Below are 17,869 nucleotides of genomic sequence, written 5' to 3'. Positions count from 1 at the left end.
TCGAGAGAAATCAAAATTGTCCTCTTCAAAATCATTGCTCTCAAAACCCCTTCGTAATTTTGACCTCTTTCCAAGGAATGCGTGGCGCACCTTTAACGTGTAAGTTGAGGTGGGAGTCAAGGGCGTAGCCAGGATCAAAACTAGAGGGGGGCAAGCCGTGGTCGTTCAAGTTGTGACACAGAAAAGGTTATGAAACTATAACAGCGCTTTATTATTTTTTAAGTTATTTTCTCGGAAAAAATATTTTTATTTTAATTACATGTTTTATACTAGTATCACTTTTGTTTGGTCCAAAGAAAATTTGTTCAAAAATTTCGTTTTGAAAAAAATTTACTTTTGAGGGGGGGCAGCTGTGCACTGGGTACGCCCATGGTAGGAAGCATTGCTAAGGAGTGGATTGTGAATTGAAATTGGGGGTGGGGGCACCGTGGGTCGACGAAAGGGAACTTAGGTGCCCGTCCCCTCCAATGGGATGCAGCGAATAAGGACACGTCTCAAAAGGGACCCACCACCCAACCAAGAACGGTGAAAATAGCCGTCAATTGTCTACGAATCAGCATAATGGCATACAAAACCGGTTAAAACACACTTAAATAATGATTTATGATGACATGGCTGGTATATTACCTCCAATGATTATCGTATGATTCCCTCGACTTAAAACTGGTATGCTCTTAGTGTTTCCATCGTAAGTTGCATGATTTTTATACAAATATTTTATCAACTCCTTCCACGAATAATCGGAGGCAAAGATGTTGTAATTATGCTCTGTTATAATGAAATAACTTCACTTCGTAATGTTTCACAAAAATATTTGAATCACTGACCTACAATTCAACTTTTTACAAGTTTTTATCAAGGTATCAGTATCTCACCACGAGCCTCCTATACTAAGTGTATTGAGGAGGGGATGTGACTATGCCATATTCTTAATCGAATAGTATCATCAAAAGCATGCAACTACGAGGTAATTTTGTTAAATCATTTATTTTCAATCAATCAGTTTTTAAGCAAAAATGGCACAATATGGCCGACCTCGGTGGTGGCAGGGTAAAGTACTCGGTTGCTAAACAAGAGGTTGCGGGTTTGAGTCCCGCTTGTATAGGTTATTCGTGCATGTGTAATTGTTGAACTATTGAATAAAACCCGATGTAAAAGGTCATCATGAGCTGTGCTGTAAATTTAAATTGCCGCCAAGGTGTATTTTTTATGTATGGGTTTTGTTCCTCTTTTGTGTATGAGTGTCAATTTTTTTTGTACTTCCGGTAGAGCTCTAGTATAATGGCGGTTGAGCTTTATAAACGTGTTATACGCATCTTGAGGATTCCAAGATAATCTCTATTATTTGTTCCAATTTCTCCATATTTCCGGTGCAACCGCGTCGGTTTGTTGGTGATGACAACAGTTTCGCTGGCACTGCTGCCAGCGTCTTCAGGTCGAAGATGATGCCTCTCACTCCACCGCTGCTCCGAAGAACTATACAAGATTCACTTACAGTTGAGCAGCTCATTGAATGCAACCGATTGGGACAAGATTGAGAAGATAACTTATTTCACATCTCAAAACGTGGAAATAACTGCCCGAAAGACGCAGATAAAGAAGTTCGACAAGTTGCACAACAGGCAACACCCTTCCGATCAACATCTTCGGGATAGATCTGTGGTTAACCTGACCGAGAGAGTACTAGACGACGCTACCACCTCAGTGCTATCTAAAGGACATAACTTCGCCATAGCTCCCAGGAATTTACCTATGGAGAGGATCATCACGGAGGTTGAATCTGCCATTAGGAAGCTCCCAAAAGATGACGCCGCTGAAATAAGAGAGGATGTCTCTCACATTCTCCGCACTGCTAGACCACCTAAGCAAAACTTATCCGCTGCAGAGAGGGAAGCTCTGTCAAAACTCAAGAGCGATGAGAGTCTCATCATACTGAGAGCGGATAAAGGCAACGCAACCGTTCTCATGACCAGAAAGGACTACAACGAAAAACTCTCCCAACTTCTGGACGATCCTGCATATCAGCAGCTGAAATCGAACCCTACCACCAGGATAGAGCGACAAGTGAAGGAACTCATCAAGAGGTCATCCATCCCTCAGGAGACGCAGCGGAACCTCATACCACGTGCCGCAAAACCACCAAGATTATATGGTTTACCGAAGATCCACAAGGAAGGAGTTCCACTGCGACCTATAGTGAGTCAAATCGGTGCCCCCACTTACCTCTTATGAAAGTATCTCTCTCAATCATTGCAACAGTTTGTGGGAAAGACTGAGTCCCTTGTGAAGAATTCTGTCCATTTCATTGAAATCCTAAATAGCACCACCATTACGAAGAACGACCTCTTAGTCAGTTTTGACGTCGTTTCGCTGTTCACCCGTGTCCCTGTTAAAGACTCAGTAGATATTATCAAAGAACTCACAAAAGTTGGATTGCCTAAAGATTTCCCGTCATTAGTGCAATATTGTCTTGAGAATTCGTATTTTCTGTGGAACAATAATTACTACGAGCAGATAAAAGGCGCAGCAATGGGTTCGCCTTTGTCACCAGTGATAGCGAACCTGTATATGGAGCAATTTGAGAGAAAGGCACTGGCCTCTGCGAAGCACAAACCATCCCTTTGGATTCGATATGTGGATGATACCTTTATCATCTGGCCCCACGGCAAGGAAAATCTACAGGAATTCCTACTGCACCTGAATTCCCAACACAAGGATATACAATTCACCATGGAGTTAGAGAAAGACGGCCAGCTACCTTTTTTGGACGTATTGGTAAAGAAAAGGAGTGACGGTCACCTCGGGCACTCTGTATATCGGAAAGCCACGCATACGGACCGGTATCTAGACTATGCCTCGCACCACCATCCTGTGCAAAAGGCATCCTTGATAAATACACTTTTTCACCGGGCCCACCGCGTTTCGGATGCTGAGTCGCTGGCAGAAGAAGAGAAACATCTAATTGCAGCATTGAAAAAGAATGGCTACCCGGATTCGGCCCTGAAAAGGACCATTAAAAGAAAACCACTTTCAAGTGAAAAAACGGAAGACGAAAGAGCTTGGGCCGTCATTCCCTACGTCGCAGGGACCACCGAAAGGATTGCCAGGGCCCTGAAAAAGCACGGCATCACCACCAGGTTTAACTGTACGACAAAAATTGGTGACTTGCTGCCCACAGCCAAAGACAGACTACAGCACGACCTTCATGAAGGTGTTTACAAGGTCCCTTGCTCATGTGGAAAAGCATACATCGGTGAGACTTGCCGTTCACTCAAGATACGGATGCAAGAGCACCGAAGGGCAACGAAAAACAGGCAATTCCAGCTGTCTGCCATATCGGAGCACGCCTGGACCCCGGGACATGACATTAAGTTTGACGACGCCAAGATAATAGTGAAAGAAGGCAGATATTTTCCCAGACTCATCCGCGAATCCATTGAGATAGCCCGGACGGACAATTTTAACAGAGACGACGGCTACCATCTGGATGCCCATTAGAGGAGGCTCATTAGGCGGACCAATAGGAGAGCGGCAGCCACAACTGGCGGGACTGACCCCCTATATAAGGAGGACGAAAATCGTGGACCGGCATCATCTTCGACCTGAAGACGCTGGCAGCAGTGCCAGCGAAACTGTTGTCATCACCAACAAACCGACGCGGTTGCACCGGAAATATGGAGAAATTGGAACCTGAACACCGCGGAAATCTACGTAGCCACACTCTATTATTTGTGTTAATCCTTCGTCCTTCGAGAAAGTATTTCAACAAGCTGTTTTCGGTGGTGTAGGAATAAAAATATAATTCCGTTAACTATTCAATATTTCTCAAGAAAGCGAGCGCTCATTGCGAAACTTTAAAATTTTTCAGGGAACCTTATCACAGCCTTGGCTCTTCTTCGGTGCTCTAAACTGCGAGGGCACGCGACCACAGCATTCGTGATAAGCCTCAGTTTCTCCGATCTGCTCTTCTGTGCCACCAATCTTCCCTTGACTGCATCTCGATACATAAACGAGGCCTGGGTTCTGGGAGATACTCTATGCAAGCTATTTCCGTTCTTTTTCTACGGAAACGTTGCTGTCTCACTCATGAATATGGTGGCCATAACCATAAATAGGTAAGTAATTCCGTCATAAAGAACATTTAAACATTTATTGGGCAGGGGGATTAGGATTGCAATGTGTATTAAACTCAATCAGTTGGGCTTTGTCATCAGAAAAGTAAGAATCTAGGATATTGCCTTCAATTGAAGGCTTATCAGTGAATATATTGTCAATAATCGTGGAAGAAGATCGGGTTACTCGAATAGATTGATTTACTATTCGGAAAAATTAAATGTCCTGAATGAATCAAGTAAGTAAAATCCTCATTTGTGTGGAGTTCGAGCTTAAGCCAACATTTTAATCACCACATACAGTTTTGTAGGCTGCATTCTTCATAAAATTTGGGATAGCATGATCTAGCAGATAAAAAAAAAAACAGAAATATCGCCACTTAGGGAGCTATAAACTCATAGGACAGCGATATCACCAACAGATAATTGAGTCCCAAAACATTCAAAGTCAACCTCCTTACTAGGACTATTAAATCTAAAGTTTCGTGCACATATAGTATCTTTCACTACAATCATCACTCCACCATTCTTACACAGTGTTCTGCAGAAAAAGGAGGCAATATTAAAGCCCTCGATGTTGAAGAAGTTCATCAGCAGACTGCATGGGGATCCTTCGCGAATATGTCAGCGGTACAGATGCTTTTTCCCTTGATGAACTTGGGTCGGCCGTCGTCTTATGTGTGTCTTTCGCGTGATAATCAACTCTCAGCATAGTAGAGTATGTTTTTTTGGTGTCACTATTTTCTGATGTTACATTTGAGGAGCTACGATCGTCGAAAGACACAGATTTCACAGTTTTTTCCTTAGTGCCCGACTGAATGCCACTATTGTTTTTTGCATTTGAATCTCATTATCGAGTCACTGTATTTGAATATCTTGAGCTGAGATATCTTGAGGTGAGATAGCTTAGCTGAGATATTGAGTATCACAGCACTGGGAAATCTTACACAGTAGGCCTCCAGTGAGTAATCTTAAGTCTTGTCGTCCCGTCATTAGCTGAGGCAATGTGCTCGTCGCCTTGTAAATTTGGCGTGCAGGTAAAACTTGACAACCATTACACTAATATATGAATTCTCGGCTGGAATTCAAAGCATTTCAGCTAGCCTCATTTAAAGTGGTGCACTGAAAGTGAAATTCAGCCAGGCAATCGAATTTACACGTAATTATTACACTATTTTCGTCAAATTTATTGGAGCACTTAGCGCAACGATCTTCAATAACGCCGGCCATCTTGACTACTTCTATTGAAAACGATATTACTATGTTTGACAGGAAATTTGCATGAATTTGAAGTTTTGGGGTCCCTGTCTTCGAACCCGTGTGCTTCAGGGGATCCATTACCTCCATACATTGTCAGATTCAAAATGGCGGTCGAGGTGGCAGCACAATAACCGAAACCTGAAGCGCCTGAGGCCAACGTTGAAACCCTAACTTTGGTATCACTATGGAAGATATGAAAATGCAATAAAACACTCATTGATATATATTTAATTTCTTCCCGACACTTCTTCTACTTCATGAGTGCTAAACTACGCGGAAATAAAGTTCCAAATCGCAATAAAAAATATGAAAAAAAAACGCTTTCGTCGTGATCAGCCAATCAGAACCATGAAATGATCTCTGATTTTTCCATTTCAATCTTGGCTCGATGCGCTTGAACTATGGGTGAAGGTAGTGGCAGTAAGCAGGCAGTGATACATTTAAAAAAATGCAATTTATTCCCACAAAATGAACTTAAGACAAACCAAAAACCCTCCCAAAAAACGACCACGGCACACGGAAAAAAGGAGAAGGGGTGAAGGGAATAATTTGGAAAGTGGAAAAGAAAGGGCTCCCAAGCTTACGTAGTTTGGCGAATCTGGCGGCGAGGCAGCCCCGGAGCGGCTTTGAGGTGAGAGGGCACAACATGCCACAACGGGCGAATCCCAAAAAAAAGCCCCGAATCTTCTTGCTCTCCCAAATATATAGGGAGCCCGCAATTCCGCAGCGACGGACTGGGACAGTCGACCGGCTAGGGCTAGTCCGAAAACTCGGGCTGCGCCCCGCAGTTAGGTCGAACTTCCACTGCTTACAATGGGCTGTTCTCGATGTAATAGAAGCTTCCCACGGATCGGAGCACGTTGTAGACGGCTCCGATCCGAGGGAAACCGACTGGTACAAAATCCCTGTGGCGAAAAAACGCCCGAGACAAAATCACCGCGGAGACAAAACGCCCGAGGCAAAATCCTCGCGGAGACAAAACGCCCGAGCCAAAATCCCTTCGGCGACAAAACGCCCGAGACAAAATCCCATCGGAGACAAAACGCCCGAGACAAAATCCCCGCGGAGACAAAACGCCCGAGGCAAAATCCTCGCGGAGACAAAACGCCCGAGCCAAAATCCCTTCGGCGACAAAACGCCCGAGACAAAATCCCCGCGGAGACAAAACGCCCGAGACAAAATCCCTGCGGCGAAAAAACGCCCGAGACAAAATACCTGCGGAGATAAAACGCCCGAAACAAAATCCCTGTGACAACAAATCACCCGAGACAATATCCCCGCAGAGACAAAACGCCCAAGACAAAATCCCCGTGGCGAAAAAACCAACAATCAAAATAATCATAGTAAACAAGACATAAACTTTGATTGAGAGGATACTTCGTGATACAATGCCACGAATGTTTATCGATAGTAAAAAGGGCAAAAAGTTTCTCGTTTTAGAGAAGAATGCGAAGTTTACAAGAAAAAAATAATGAAAAAGTGATATGGAGGCGCACCCGATACGGGGGTAAAAAATGAAAAACATTCCATTTCCTTGAATTTGAGTTATGTATTTTTGATTTTTGTTAATGAATTGTTAAATGTTGTAGTAAAATATCTACTTCAGTTATTTATAGATTGTTTTCCTAATTGTATTGAATTTTGTCAGCCGGGGATTTCGTTGCCGCGGGGATTTTGTTGCCGGGTCTTATGTCGTCAGAGGGTTTTGTCGCCGGAGATTCTGCGCCGGGCCTTATGTCAGTAACCCGAACAAATTAGTCTTATTTATAAAGCCGATCTTCAATGCTTACGATAACTCATTAGCAAAGGGAAGGTCGGGGAAAAGGGAGGTCGGTGCAAACCCCCCGATATGCTCAAAAGATAGTCTCAAGTGTTGCCCTCCAAATGAACCCTTCCCAAATATACCCCCCCCTAATAACACCTTTACCTTTTCTTTCTGCAGACTTTCTTATTTATTTTCTAATGAGTAATTCTTTGGTTTACATTGCAGATACATACTGATTGCGTGCCGCAGTTATTACGATAGACTCTATACAAGGAAGTACATTGCGTTAATGTTGGCATTTGCTTGGCTGTTCAGCTTCTCCATGATGGTCCCTCCCCTGGCTGGCTATTGGGGTCAGTTCGGCCTCCATGCTCCCACCTTCTCGTGCACAATCCTGAAGAAGAACGGCCTTTCTCCGAAGAAATTTCTTTTCGTTTTCGGCTTCTTTCTCCCCTGTGTCGTCATCATTACGTCATACACCTGCATATACTGGAAAGTCCGCCAGAGCCGGCTCAATTTGCAAAGTTACAGGTAAGAGTAAAGTATCAAATATGAATATACAATAGATTTATAATTTTAATTGTGTAACAATTTTTATCTCATGATAGTCTTAAGTGTTGCAATAATCGAATTAAATCATTCGTTTTCCAAAATATTATTCCACCTGTTACACGGAGGAAAATAGATTTATTCTCTATTTCTTTCTCTGGTTGCGTCTGCCTTGTTCGTGATCGCTCTGAAGCTTCAAACAATTTAAATACCTCGCGATCAAATTAAACATATTCTTGAATTTTGCCGAAAATCATTTGAATCGCAGATATTAGTGGTTCACTGAACTCTTGTTTTTGCAAAACCAAAGACGGTGATTTTCGGAGACTTTTAAGAAAGAATTCTATTGCATTCAATATCTATGTCTTCTTTCGTTTCTTATCCCTCATTGAATTTAGGGTCATATCCACTAAAAATGATTCTCTGCACGTAAAGGAGTTGTTACCTTTTAGGTATTCACGGGGTTCACCTAACAGTTTTACGGACAACTCTCAGTTCTTTCATTATCGGTATCACTAGTTAAATCATCGATCTCACATTATTGATTGATTGTTAAAATGATAGATTTTATCTTACCATTTGGAGAGACACCACCAAATAAGTTTCAGACGAGGAATACCAGTGCTTGAATGGTTTTAGCAGGGGCGGATGCAACATTAAATTTGAGGTGAGGATCATGGCCTGGAACCGAAGAAAATGGTCCCCACCCCACGAGAGGTGCCTGGTTCTCCCGTGTGTATGTTTCAAATACCTGTTTTTGACGCATCTTGGAGCCTAAAATTTAATTTTTATTCTTAACGACAGATGGCATTGAACAATTTTAGACAAATGAGGCTACAAAAACTATTAAACCAATAAAAATTCAGAATTTTTTATACAATTTGGAGGAGAGTCATGACCTCTGTGACACCTGCCCCCTAAATCCACCCTTTGGTTTTAGTGTGATCCGGAAAAATACTCAAGGGACACTGTGGCACTTACTAGTAGTAGAAGTAGAAGAAGCTTACTAAAGAAGTAGAAGTAACTTAGTGGTAGAAGTTTTTTCTCAAGCGAGCAGCATCTGGAACAGTACAGAATAAAGGAGTATAGTCACTGTTCGACTGCCCCATTGTATATGCTGCGCATAAAAGAATAGCAGCATTCGAAACCAGTTTCGTCGGCGGATGCTGGAAATCAAAGGGACCGTTCGAGTGGAAGCGAGGATTACAGAGGTATACATCAATATCTACGACGAACCTTGCAACCCAACACCAGGGTGAGTGGCACGGGGTGATTCCGCACCAGGCATGCAGCATTCATCCTAGCCTTAATCAGACACGCCCTCGCTTGCCAGACACAGGCCAAACAGACAGAACAACGATACATGGTCAGACCAGAAACTAGGAGAGTGATAAGGACACGATTATGCTACCGTGCAAATAAAACTATTTGTTAGTTATATAAAACGAAAAGTTAGCTTTGTAAGCTATTCATGCATGCGTTATAACATGCCAAGAAATGCCTATATAAATGCTAATGTATAAATAAGAATTAATAAAAGTGAACTCCGTTGCTCTTGGGAGAAATATTTTCACCACAGACCATGAATCCCTCGAGTGCTCCTTGGCCCTTCCACTATCCCCCAGCCGCCGTGATTCCTCGGTCACAACTCCTGCCAGGGTTTTCAGATGTTGGAACAATGCGGACTGGCCTGCCATTAAGCGCGTACTCTCTCTTCTTCCTTGGGACCTCGTGGAGTGCGGGTCCCCTGGCGAGGCTCTTCAACTCTTTTATGACCTTCTTCATGCCGTTCTCGCGGATTTCGTCCCTTTGCGGCGAGTGTCGAAGAAGCGGCCCAACTGGTTAACCCAAGAAACCTCTTTAGCGCTAAAAAAACAAACGAGCCGCTTGGAAACTATGTAAGCGTCACCCCAGTCCCTCGACCCGTGAGTCTTTTCCAAATCTCTGACGACACACCAGCTATCTTCTTCGCCGTGACTACGCTAACTATGTGAAAGAGATTTTGGACGATATTAATGTTAATTCTAAAAGGTTTTGGTCCCTCGTTAACGCGAAAAGAAGAACAGATCGCATCCCTAACACACTATCTGCTGGTGGTGCATCGTATACAGGTGACACTAGGCCTTCAGCATTCAACAATTACTTTTATTCCAATTTCACCCATTCTCTTCCGAACTTCTATCTCTCTCCTGTCCAGCCTATTTCCACTCATTCCCTCGTATCCATCTCCACCACTCCTCCAGAAGTGTTATCTTATTTGTCTTGTTTGCCCACGGTGAAATCAACTGGTTCCGATGACATTAGTTCATTATTTCTCAGTCGTACATCTACCGGTCTTTGCATTCCAATTGCAACAATCTTCAACCGGTTCTTTTCATCTGGAATTTTTCCTACTCAGTGGAAAAAATCAAATGTAACCCTCATTTTGAAACCCGGCTCTAGGGACATAGTTGAGAACTATCGACCCATTTCAATAGTACCATTTTCATCTATTATCCTTGAACGTGTTATCCATAACCGCATTATTCATTTCACTCTCCCTTACATATCGCCTTCGCATCATGGCTTTCTTCCTGGTGGGTCCTGCCTCACTAATCTCTCTATACTGCACCACCATATCATTCCTGCTTTCGAAAACAGGTCCCAGCTGGATGTCTGTTACATTGACTTTTCTAAAGCTTTTGATTCCGTCAATCATACCCTCCTTATCCACAAACTCCAGTCGCGTTATAATATCCATGGCACTCTCTTATGTTACTAATTATAGTCACTAATTTCCTGACTCCCCGCAGCCAAAGAGTTCTAATAGAAGGCATTTCGTCGAATTACTTACCCGATTCTTCTGGCGTGCCTCAAGGCAGTGTATTAGGCCCACTTCTGTTTACTCTCTACGTTGACGACATTGTTGAATACATTCTTCCCTCTAGTTGTGGTGTTCTCCTCTATGCCGACGATTGTAAAATATTTAAAAGGGTTAACACCGCGGCTGATTCCCTGGTTTTACAAACTGCTCTTCAAGCGGTTGAGAAATGGTTCAATCAATGGCAGCTGTGTGTGAATCCTGGAAAATCCACTGCGATGTCTTTCTCGCTGAAGAATAGCACTATCACCTCCACTTATACTTTAAATAATAAACCCATTCCCTCTGTCATTTCCCACTCCGATTTAGGCGTCACTTTTGACGAAAAATTAACCTTTTACGAACATATAAAACCATTGTTTTCAAGGCTACGGCAGTAATTGGGACCCTATATCGTCTGAGCGAGATATCCGAATCGAGTGCCTTACAATCAGTCTTCATTGGATGTGTGCAACCCATCCTTCAATATTGCTCCCCCATTTGGTCAACTGCTTCTCCCACCACACTAAAACTAATCAACCGTCCACTCAATGTCTTCTTAGCAATAGTTCGACATCGCATACCTCACCTCAGATTCTCTTCACGTGCCGAAATACTTCATTCACTAGGATTATTACACCCCACCCACCGCCGATTGACATCAGGCATCAAATTTCTTTATCGCATCATGAATGGGTCATTCAGATGCAGTGATCTCCGAACATTCTTTTCACTACGCATTCCAGCTCGCAAAACCCGCAATACTGAAGCTCTACATCAGCCCAATTTCCGTCTGCCAATATCTCATACATCCCTCTTTTACCGCTTACCTTCTATTTTCAATTCAATCTCCAATACTTATTTCTTCTCTTGACATCTTTGCTCCCCGCACCAGTTTTAATAACCAATTGAAAAGACTTTCTTTTTGACACCGGCCTTTTGTATGTATTGTATATGTTGAAAATGGTTGTTATTTATCACATTATTCTTATGCACGTTTATTAATTATATTTACATAATTTATTTTTTTTATAAACCCAATGTAAAGGCCTTAGTGCTGTTTTTGTTGTGATATAAATAAATGCTTTTAAATATACTTGCTAAAGCTTGCTTGCTTTAAAGATACTTGAGAATGAATATTTTTCATGTGATAGACGTGAGGGGGGATAGGTCTATAGTTACTGGGATCTTCTTTATCACCACTCCTAAATAAACGGGTAACGTTCTCCATTTCTCAATCTTGAGGGACACGATGCCCCGCGAGAGATTTTTCAAATATGAATGCCAAAAACGGTGTTATTTCAGTTCCCAGCTCGTTATAAACTGTGGCGGGAAATCGGTTGGGATGAATTGGCGCGGAATTGGGGCGTTTGGGGAGTATTGGAGGAGGGAGTGTTTGGGTGAGACTCACCTCATCGTGGAGCAGATTCACTCGCGTCAGTGGTGAGGAGAAAGCGGGAGAGGGTGATCGTCATGATTCGTCGTTATTTGGGGTGGCACTGGTGGAGAGAGGGAAGTACTGCACGGTGAAGGGTGGGTGCGTTATATAATTAAGAATATGACAATCCATGGGGGACATAATGAAAAGAAAAAGATCCTCAAGGAATAAGAGGGAAATAGAGACACAAGGAGAAAATCCGGGGGAAAAGGGATTTTCTCCTTGTGTCTCTATTTCCCTCTTCAAGTCAGGTCAAATTAGCCCAAAAAATAGGGGTACCCTTGCATAAATTGCCAACAAGCTGAAAATTTGCATGAACCTTAAGGATACAAATCTGATGAAATCCTGAAAGTCCCCATCGATCCCGTGTGTGCAAAAATTTTATTCAAGGTCAAAGGTCACAAAAATGAGTTTTTTTGCATTTTTTGGCCAAACGGTTAGTTTTATGATAAAAATTGCTCAGGCCAAAATTGTAGATCAGAATATTATCTACAAAATTGCCATTTCTATTTTTTCTCTAAGGTTTACCGTTTCTGAGAAAAAGCCATTCTAATGTAGGCTGGAGCTGTATACTCCGTAATATTCATGACTATATTGTTGCGCTTTCCGAACATTTTTTTGTTATTGAGTAATTTTAGGTAGCCGCGAAGGATAACCTGTTTGAGGCTACCATCCAAAATAATAATATTTATGCTTTACATATAGTGTAGCTCATTTTGTGTTACCTTGATAATCTATGCAACCAAAACTTAAGTGCGTACATGAAAAAAAACAACTAAAGTACTATTTATAATTCATTTACAACAATATTTTATAACAATATTTGTTCTACACTTTCTTTAGTGAGAAGCCAAGAATGTACATTTTGCAAAAACTTTTTTAAAGACTTTGAAATAAAACAAGACTGAGGTAACAAATTAAAAACCTTTGGTCCTACGTACAAAAAATATCTTTTAAACAAAGTCAAATTTGGTTGTGGTAAGGGCACACTTATTTTACGCAGGGTAAAGGAGAAGGCAGGGACTGAAATATTTTAGAGTTGCCACTTCTAGCATAAAAACATCGTAGGATCTTATAAATATATAGATGCCTCAACGGAAGCAAACGCAAATGAAGAAAAGTGGGAAGGGTCTTTCAAATCTGTCCTTTTTCAAAATAATACGTACAATTCTTTTTTGTAAAAAAGCAGCAGGTTTTAAGGAGTTTAGATATGCGCCACCCCAACAAAAAATGCCATAGCTTAGCCTAGTATTTACTAAGGCGTTATAAATTGTCTTTAGAAAGCTTTCAGGACATTTATTTCTAATGGAAGAAAAATTTGCCAGTGTGTGACGCATAACATTTGTGAGACTGTTGATATGTTGATTCCACTTTAAGGAATCGTCAATTGTTACTCCTAAGTACTTAATACTAGAAACCCGTTCAATGGGTAAACAGCTATTGCATAAAGTTATAGGACAATTTTCTTCATGATAATGTAAAACCCAATCAAATTTGTACCTGTTACATAAGTTATAACATATATACTTCGTTTTAGCTACACTCATATTCAATTTGTTGGAGGCAAACCAACGTCGCAAATTGATCAGATCTGACTGTATATCATATTTTACATCTATCCAGTTTAAACCTGAATAATTTAAGGCGACATCATCAGCAAATGCTGTCACATGACCTCTAAAATTGAAATTACATAGATCGTTTTTATAAACAAGAAATAGGATTGGACCCAAGACAGAGCCTTCAGGCACTCCAGAAGTTATCATACGATAATTACTATAAACATCACCAATTTTTACACTCTGCATTCTCGATGACAGGTAACTGTTAAACCATTTCAGTGGTATTCCACGAATTCCGGTCCTCTGAAGCTTAAAGAGCAGAATCTTGAGATCGATGGAATCAAAAGCCTTGCTAATGTCAATGAATAAGCTGCCAGTGCGTCGATTTGAGTTTATGGCTCTGTTAACATGAGTGAAATAATTTTCTAGAGCATCTTCTGTGCCCTTTCCACTTAAAAACCCGAATTGGTTTTTGCTGAAGAAGCCTTTTTTGTCTAGGAATTTAATTGATCTCGACTTGACTAGCTTCTATATCATTTTGGAAAATATCGATAACTATGAAATTGGACGATAGTTGAGTATACTTGATCGATCCCCTTTTTTATATAAGGGCGTGACCTTCGCCTTTTTCAACTCGTCTGGAAAAACACCACTGGTAAAACTTAGGTTAAATATATGTGAAAGAATGGGAGCTAAGTCATCAATTACTAGTTTCAAAATTTCACTGTTTATGTTGTCGTAACCTTTGCTGGAAGGAAAGGATCTCACTAATTTAGTTTTTTCAGCGGGGTCAACTGGTTCCAGATACATTGATTCGAAGCTATGTGAATAACCGCAACACTCAGCGGCGAATTCATCAATACCACTATCATTACTATTATTATTGCCATCAAAGGAAGAAACAAAATAGTCGTTAAATGCCGTAGCTATTTTAGACCGAGTAGAAGTGATACTACCGTCTATTTCCTGACAGATTTCAATTGGGCTGTGTGGTATGCGACCGGTTATTTCTTTAAATATTTTCCATTGCATTTTAGAGTTTCCATTTGCTCCTTGGAATATTTTTAAATAGTTGTTATTGGAGGCAATCCTGAGTTCCTTTTTTAAATTATTTCTACAGTTTGTAAATTCCTTTGCTAAACTTTCGTTCAGTGGATGACGTCTATATTTTTTTAGTAAATAATTTTTCCTTTCAATAAGGTTTAGTAGATGACTAGTTATCCATGGTTTTAATTTTTTGCGTGTGTCATAAGTATTGGATTTAATTCTCGATGCAGATAGCGCACCTATTAGAAAATCATGAAATAACGAAGAAGCCTTTGATGCGTCTACTTCGTTTACAACTGGACCCCAATCTACTTCGGCTACTTTGATTTTAAAATATTCATAATCTATCTTAGTTTTGATAGGTGCAGTCGTTAATTTTTCTTTACATAATGGCTCTTTCACGCTAATACAACAGCTAATCAAGGAGTGATCGGTTATTACTTCATGAAGCACTTCTGTATGGAGGTTATGAGAGCATATTTTATATAACCTAGCAAACAAGTGATCAATATAGGTAGCGGAGCTTGCTGTTACCCTGGTTGGCGAGTCAATTAGACACGCTAATCCCATGGAGCTCATTAAGTTTAAATAATAATCAGAATCATTAGAAGGTACCATAATATTTATGTTCACGTCACCAATGACAATAATATTACCTTTTAAACTATACATTAGCGGTTCAAATTCAGTTAAAAATTGTGAGACCGGAAAATTTTGATCTTTATAAAGAGCAACTAACTGTAACTCAAAATTTTCAAGTTTGAGGGCCACCTGAACAAAATCAGCAGTGACAGCTTGAACAACAGTAGAGTAGCAATCTATTTTACTTTGCACATAAACAATAATACCTCTAGCTCGACTACTATTACTACATTGGGCAAAGTATTTATAACCTTATAATTTGTAATAGTTAAGTTCATGTTCACAAACCCATATTTCACTTAATATGATTATAGTCGGTAAATAAGAAAGGCTATGTAGATACGTTTCAAATAAATCAAAGTTTGTTCTGAGACTACGGATATTTTGGTGTATAATACTTAATGCACTTCTGTGAAACGTCTTACTATTAGTACAATCTGACATTCTTAATTTTATAAAAAAATTATATCGTTCAAACTCGTCAAAACAAACACTGGTTCTTTCTCAGCTTTTCGCATTAGAACTTTACCTCCACGTATCCACAAGTATTTATAGCCTTTCTCATTTTAGCAGCTCTTGCAGCATGCAGCACTTTTCTCCTCCCAGGATAAAGGGCCTCGTTTATGTAGGGAGGGGTGGGTGACACATCGAGGTTCAGGTGCCGCGTAGAGAAGTCCCTATTCACTCTTCTTTTTGCCAGTAGATCTTCTTTGATGTGTTGACGGAGGAACTTGACGTGGATACCACTATGCCCACTTTCCGACTTGGGTTTGAAGCGGTAACAACTCTCAATGTCGTGCGCTTTGACTGTAACCCCCAACTCGGCTCCGATATTACAAATTATGCTCGGAAGGTCTTCGTTTTTTTGAAGTGGGTAACCGTGAATCTCAACTGAATTTACTAAACTGCATTGTTCAAGGTCATCAGAGTGTTTTGCAAGAAGCGCAATTTGCTTCTTCAGCGATCGATTTTCACTTTCTAATGAGTTCATTCTAGCATAGCACTCGTCGAATCTCTTACTGTGAGCCTCAAGCACCGAAGATAAATCGTCCAGCCGATCATATAATTTGTTGATCGAGTCTCCAAGATTAGCCTCTGTTGACTTCAGATCAGCTTTGATTTCTTTAAAAAGATCTAAAACTGAATCCGTTGGAGAACTCGTGGACGCACTTTTACTCGGCGCACTAGTAGAGTCACTGTTCATGCTGAATCTGCGAACCACGGTGCACTCAATGCATCGCCAAAGTTGCTTGCTGGCTTTAATTGCTTCAATTTCCTGTTTAGTTACAGGAATATCTAAACAGTTTCCATGGAATTTGTTTCCACAATCGGAGCACTCCAACACTGTGTTTCGCACTAACTTTCTGCAATTGTTTCAGGAACTCATTCCGGTAACACGCTTTCACGAGCCAGTAAGTACAGAAAACACTTAGCAAAGCATAACCTTAAGTCGAGGGGCAGAGCAAGACGTCCGAACTCGACGGAGGCCTGAACTGAACTGGGGCCGTATTCTGTAACTCCAAACCTATCGGTGCGGCACCGATTCGTCGGGTGCGACGTCACACCGACTCCCGGTAAGAAGTCGTGCGATTCTGTACGAACCCGGTCGGTGCAGCACCGACGAGAGGACGGGAGATCGTCGGTAGCCGTACCGACAGCAAAGAGGTGTCGGTGCGGCCACCGACTAGTGGGTTTCATGAATTCCCCGGTGCGCATTGTACGTTTTATTTTGTTTTTACCTCATCACCGAGTAAATAATGAGGTTTTCTCCAATGTTATCTTTTTCTGCCCCTTCGAATACGCCTCTATAATTCACTGTGTCATCATCTATATTAATTACCTTGACAGAAATATAAGATAATGGTTAATAAAAATGAGGTTTGCTAACATATAATGACTTTCTCTCATTTATGTTACCGCACTTTCACTCGCTTGTAATAGGCTTTATTTCTCTCTATCATCATTTATTTGCTCCTTTGACATAAAAAAGATATTTTTGATTAAATATGAGTTTTGCCGCAATGTTATCACTTTATATCACTCTGAATAGGCGACTGTTATTTCACTCAATCATCAATTTGGCGTTTCTCTCGGCATAGAAATAAGATCTTTTTATTTAAGTATGAAGTTTGCCACAACGGTATCAGTTTCTTTCATTTGTAACAGGCAACTATATTTCATTTCATCGTCAGCCATTGATTCCCTTGACGATAAAAGAAGATATTTGTTAATAAGTATGAGGCTTACCGCAATATTATCATTTTCTCTCACTTGGAATGCGCAACTTATATGTACATATGTATTTCACCCAATCACAATTTATTTACTTCCTCGTCATTACACTTCTTTTAATTGCACCCAGCTCCATATTTTTATAACAATTTCCTAACTTGTTCCTCTAATGTTACATTTGCATTTTAATCCTACGTTCACGTTCCATGGTATGCTATTTTCGTCTGCTACGGTGCCAATGGCATAACCTTCCGTTGATAACATTTATACGGAACTTACTTAATGACAACTATATTACCAAATCATGAATAAATAGCATTATACGGAACCAATATTTAAAAAAAGAAACTACGATCTCAAGGATAGTTTCAATAATTCATTCCAGCAACAACAATCTCCATCACATACAAACTTTATTGTGAT

General features: G+C 40.8%; 1 protein-coding gene across 1 annotated transcript in view; it reads left to right on the top strand.

The window, feature by feature from the left end:
• The window catches only part of LOC124171018 (protein trapped in endoderm-1), a 59,992-nt gene that overhangs the window by 28,092 nt on the left and 14,031 nt on the right, over window positions 1–17,869 (top strand). The window contains exons 3-4 of the mRNA XM_046550151.1: window positions 3,869–4,115; window positions 7,363–7,668. Coding sequence (XP_046406107.1) covers window positions 3,869–4,115; window positions 7,363–7,668 — 553 coding nt within the window. The remainder of the gene's footprint in view (window positions 1–3,868; window positions 4,116–7,362; window positions 7,669–17,869) is intronic.

Source organism: Ischnura elegans, chromosome X, assembly GCF_921293095.1.
Source record: "Ischnura elegans chromosome X, ioIscEleg1.1, whole genome shotgun sequence".
NCBI lineage: Eukaryota > Metazoa > Arthropoda > Insecta > Odonata > Coenagrionidae > Ischnura > Ischnura elegans.
This window is presented reverse-complemented; position numbering and strand designations above follow the sequence as displayed.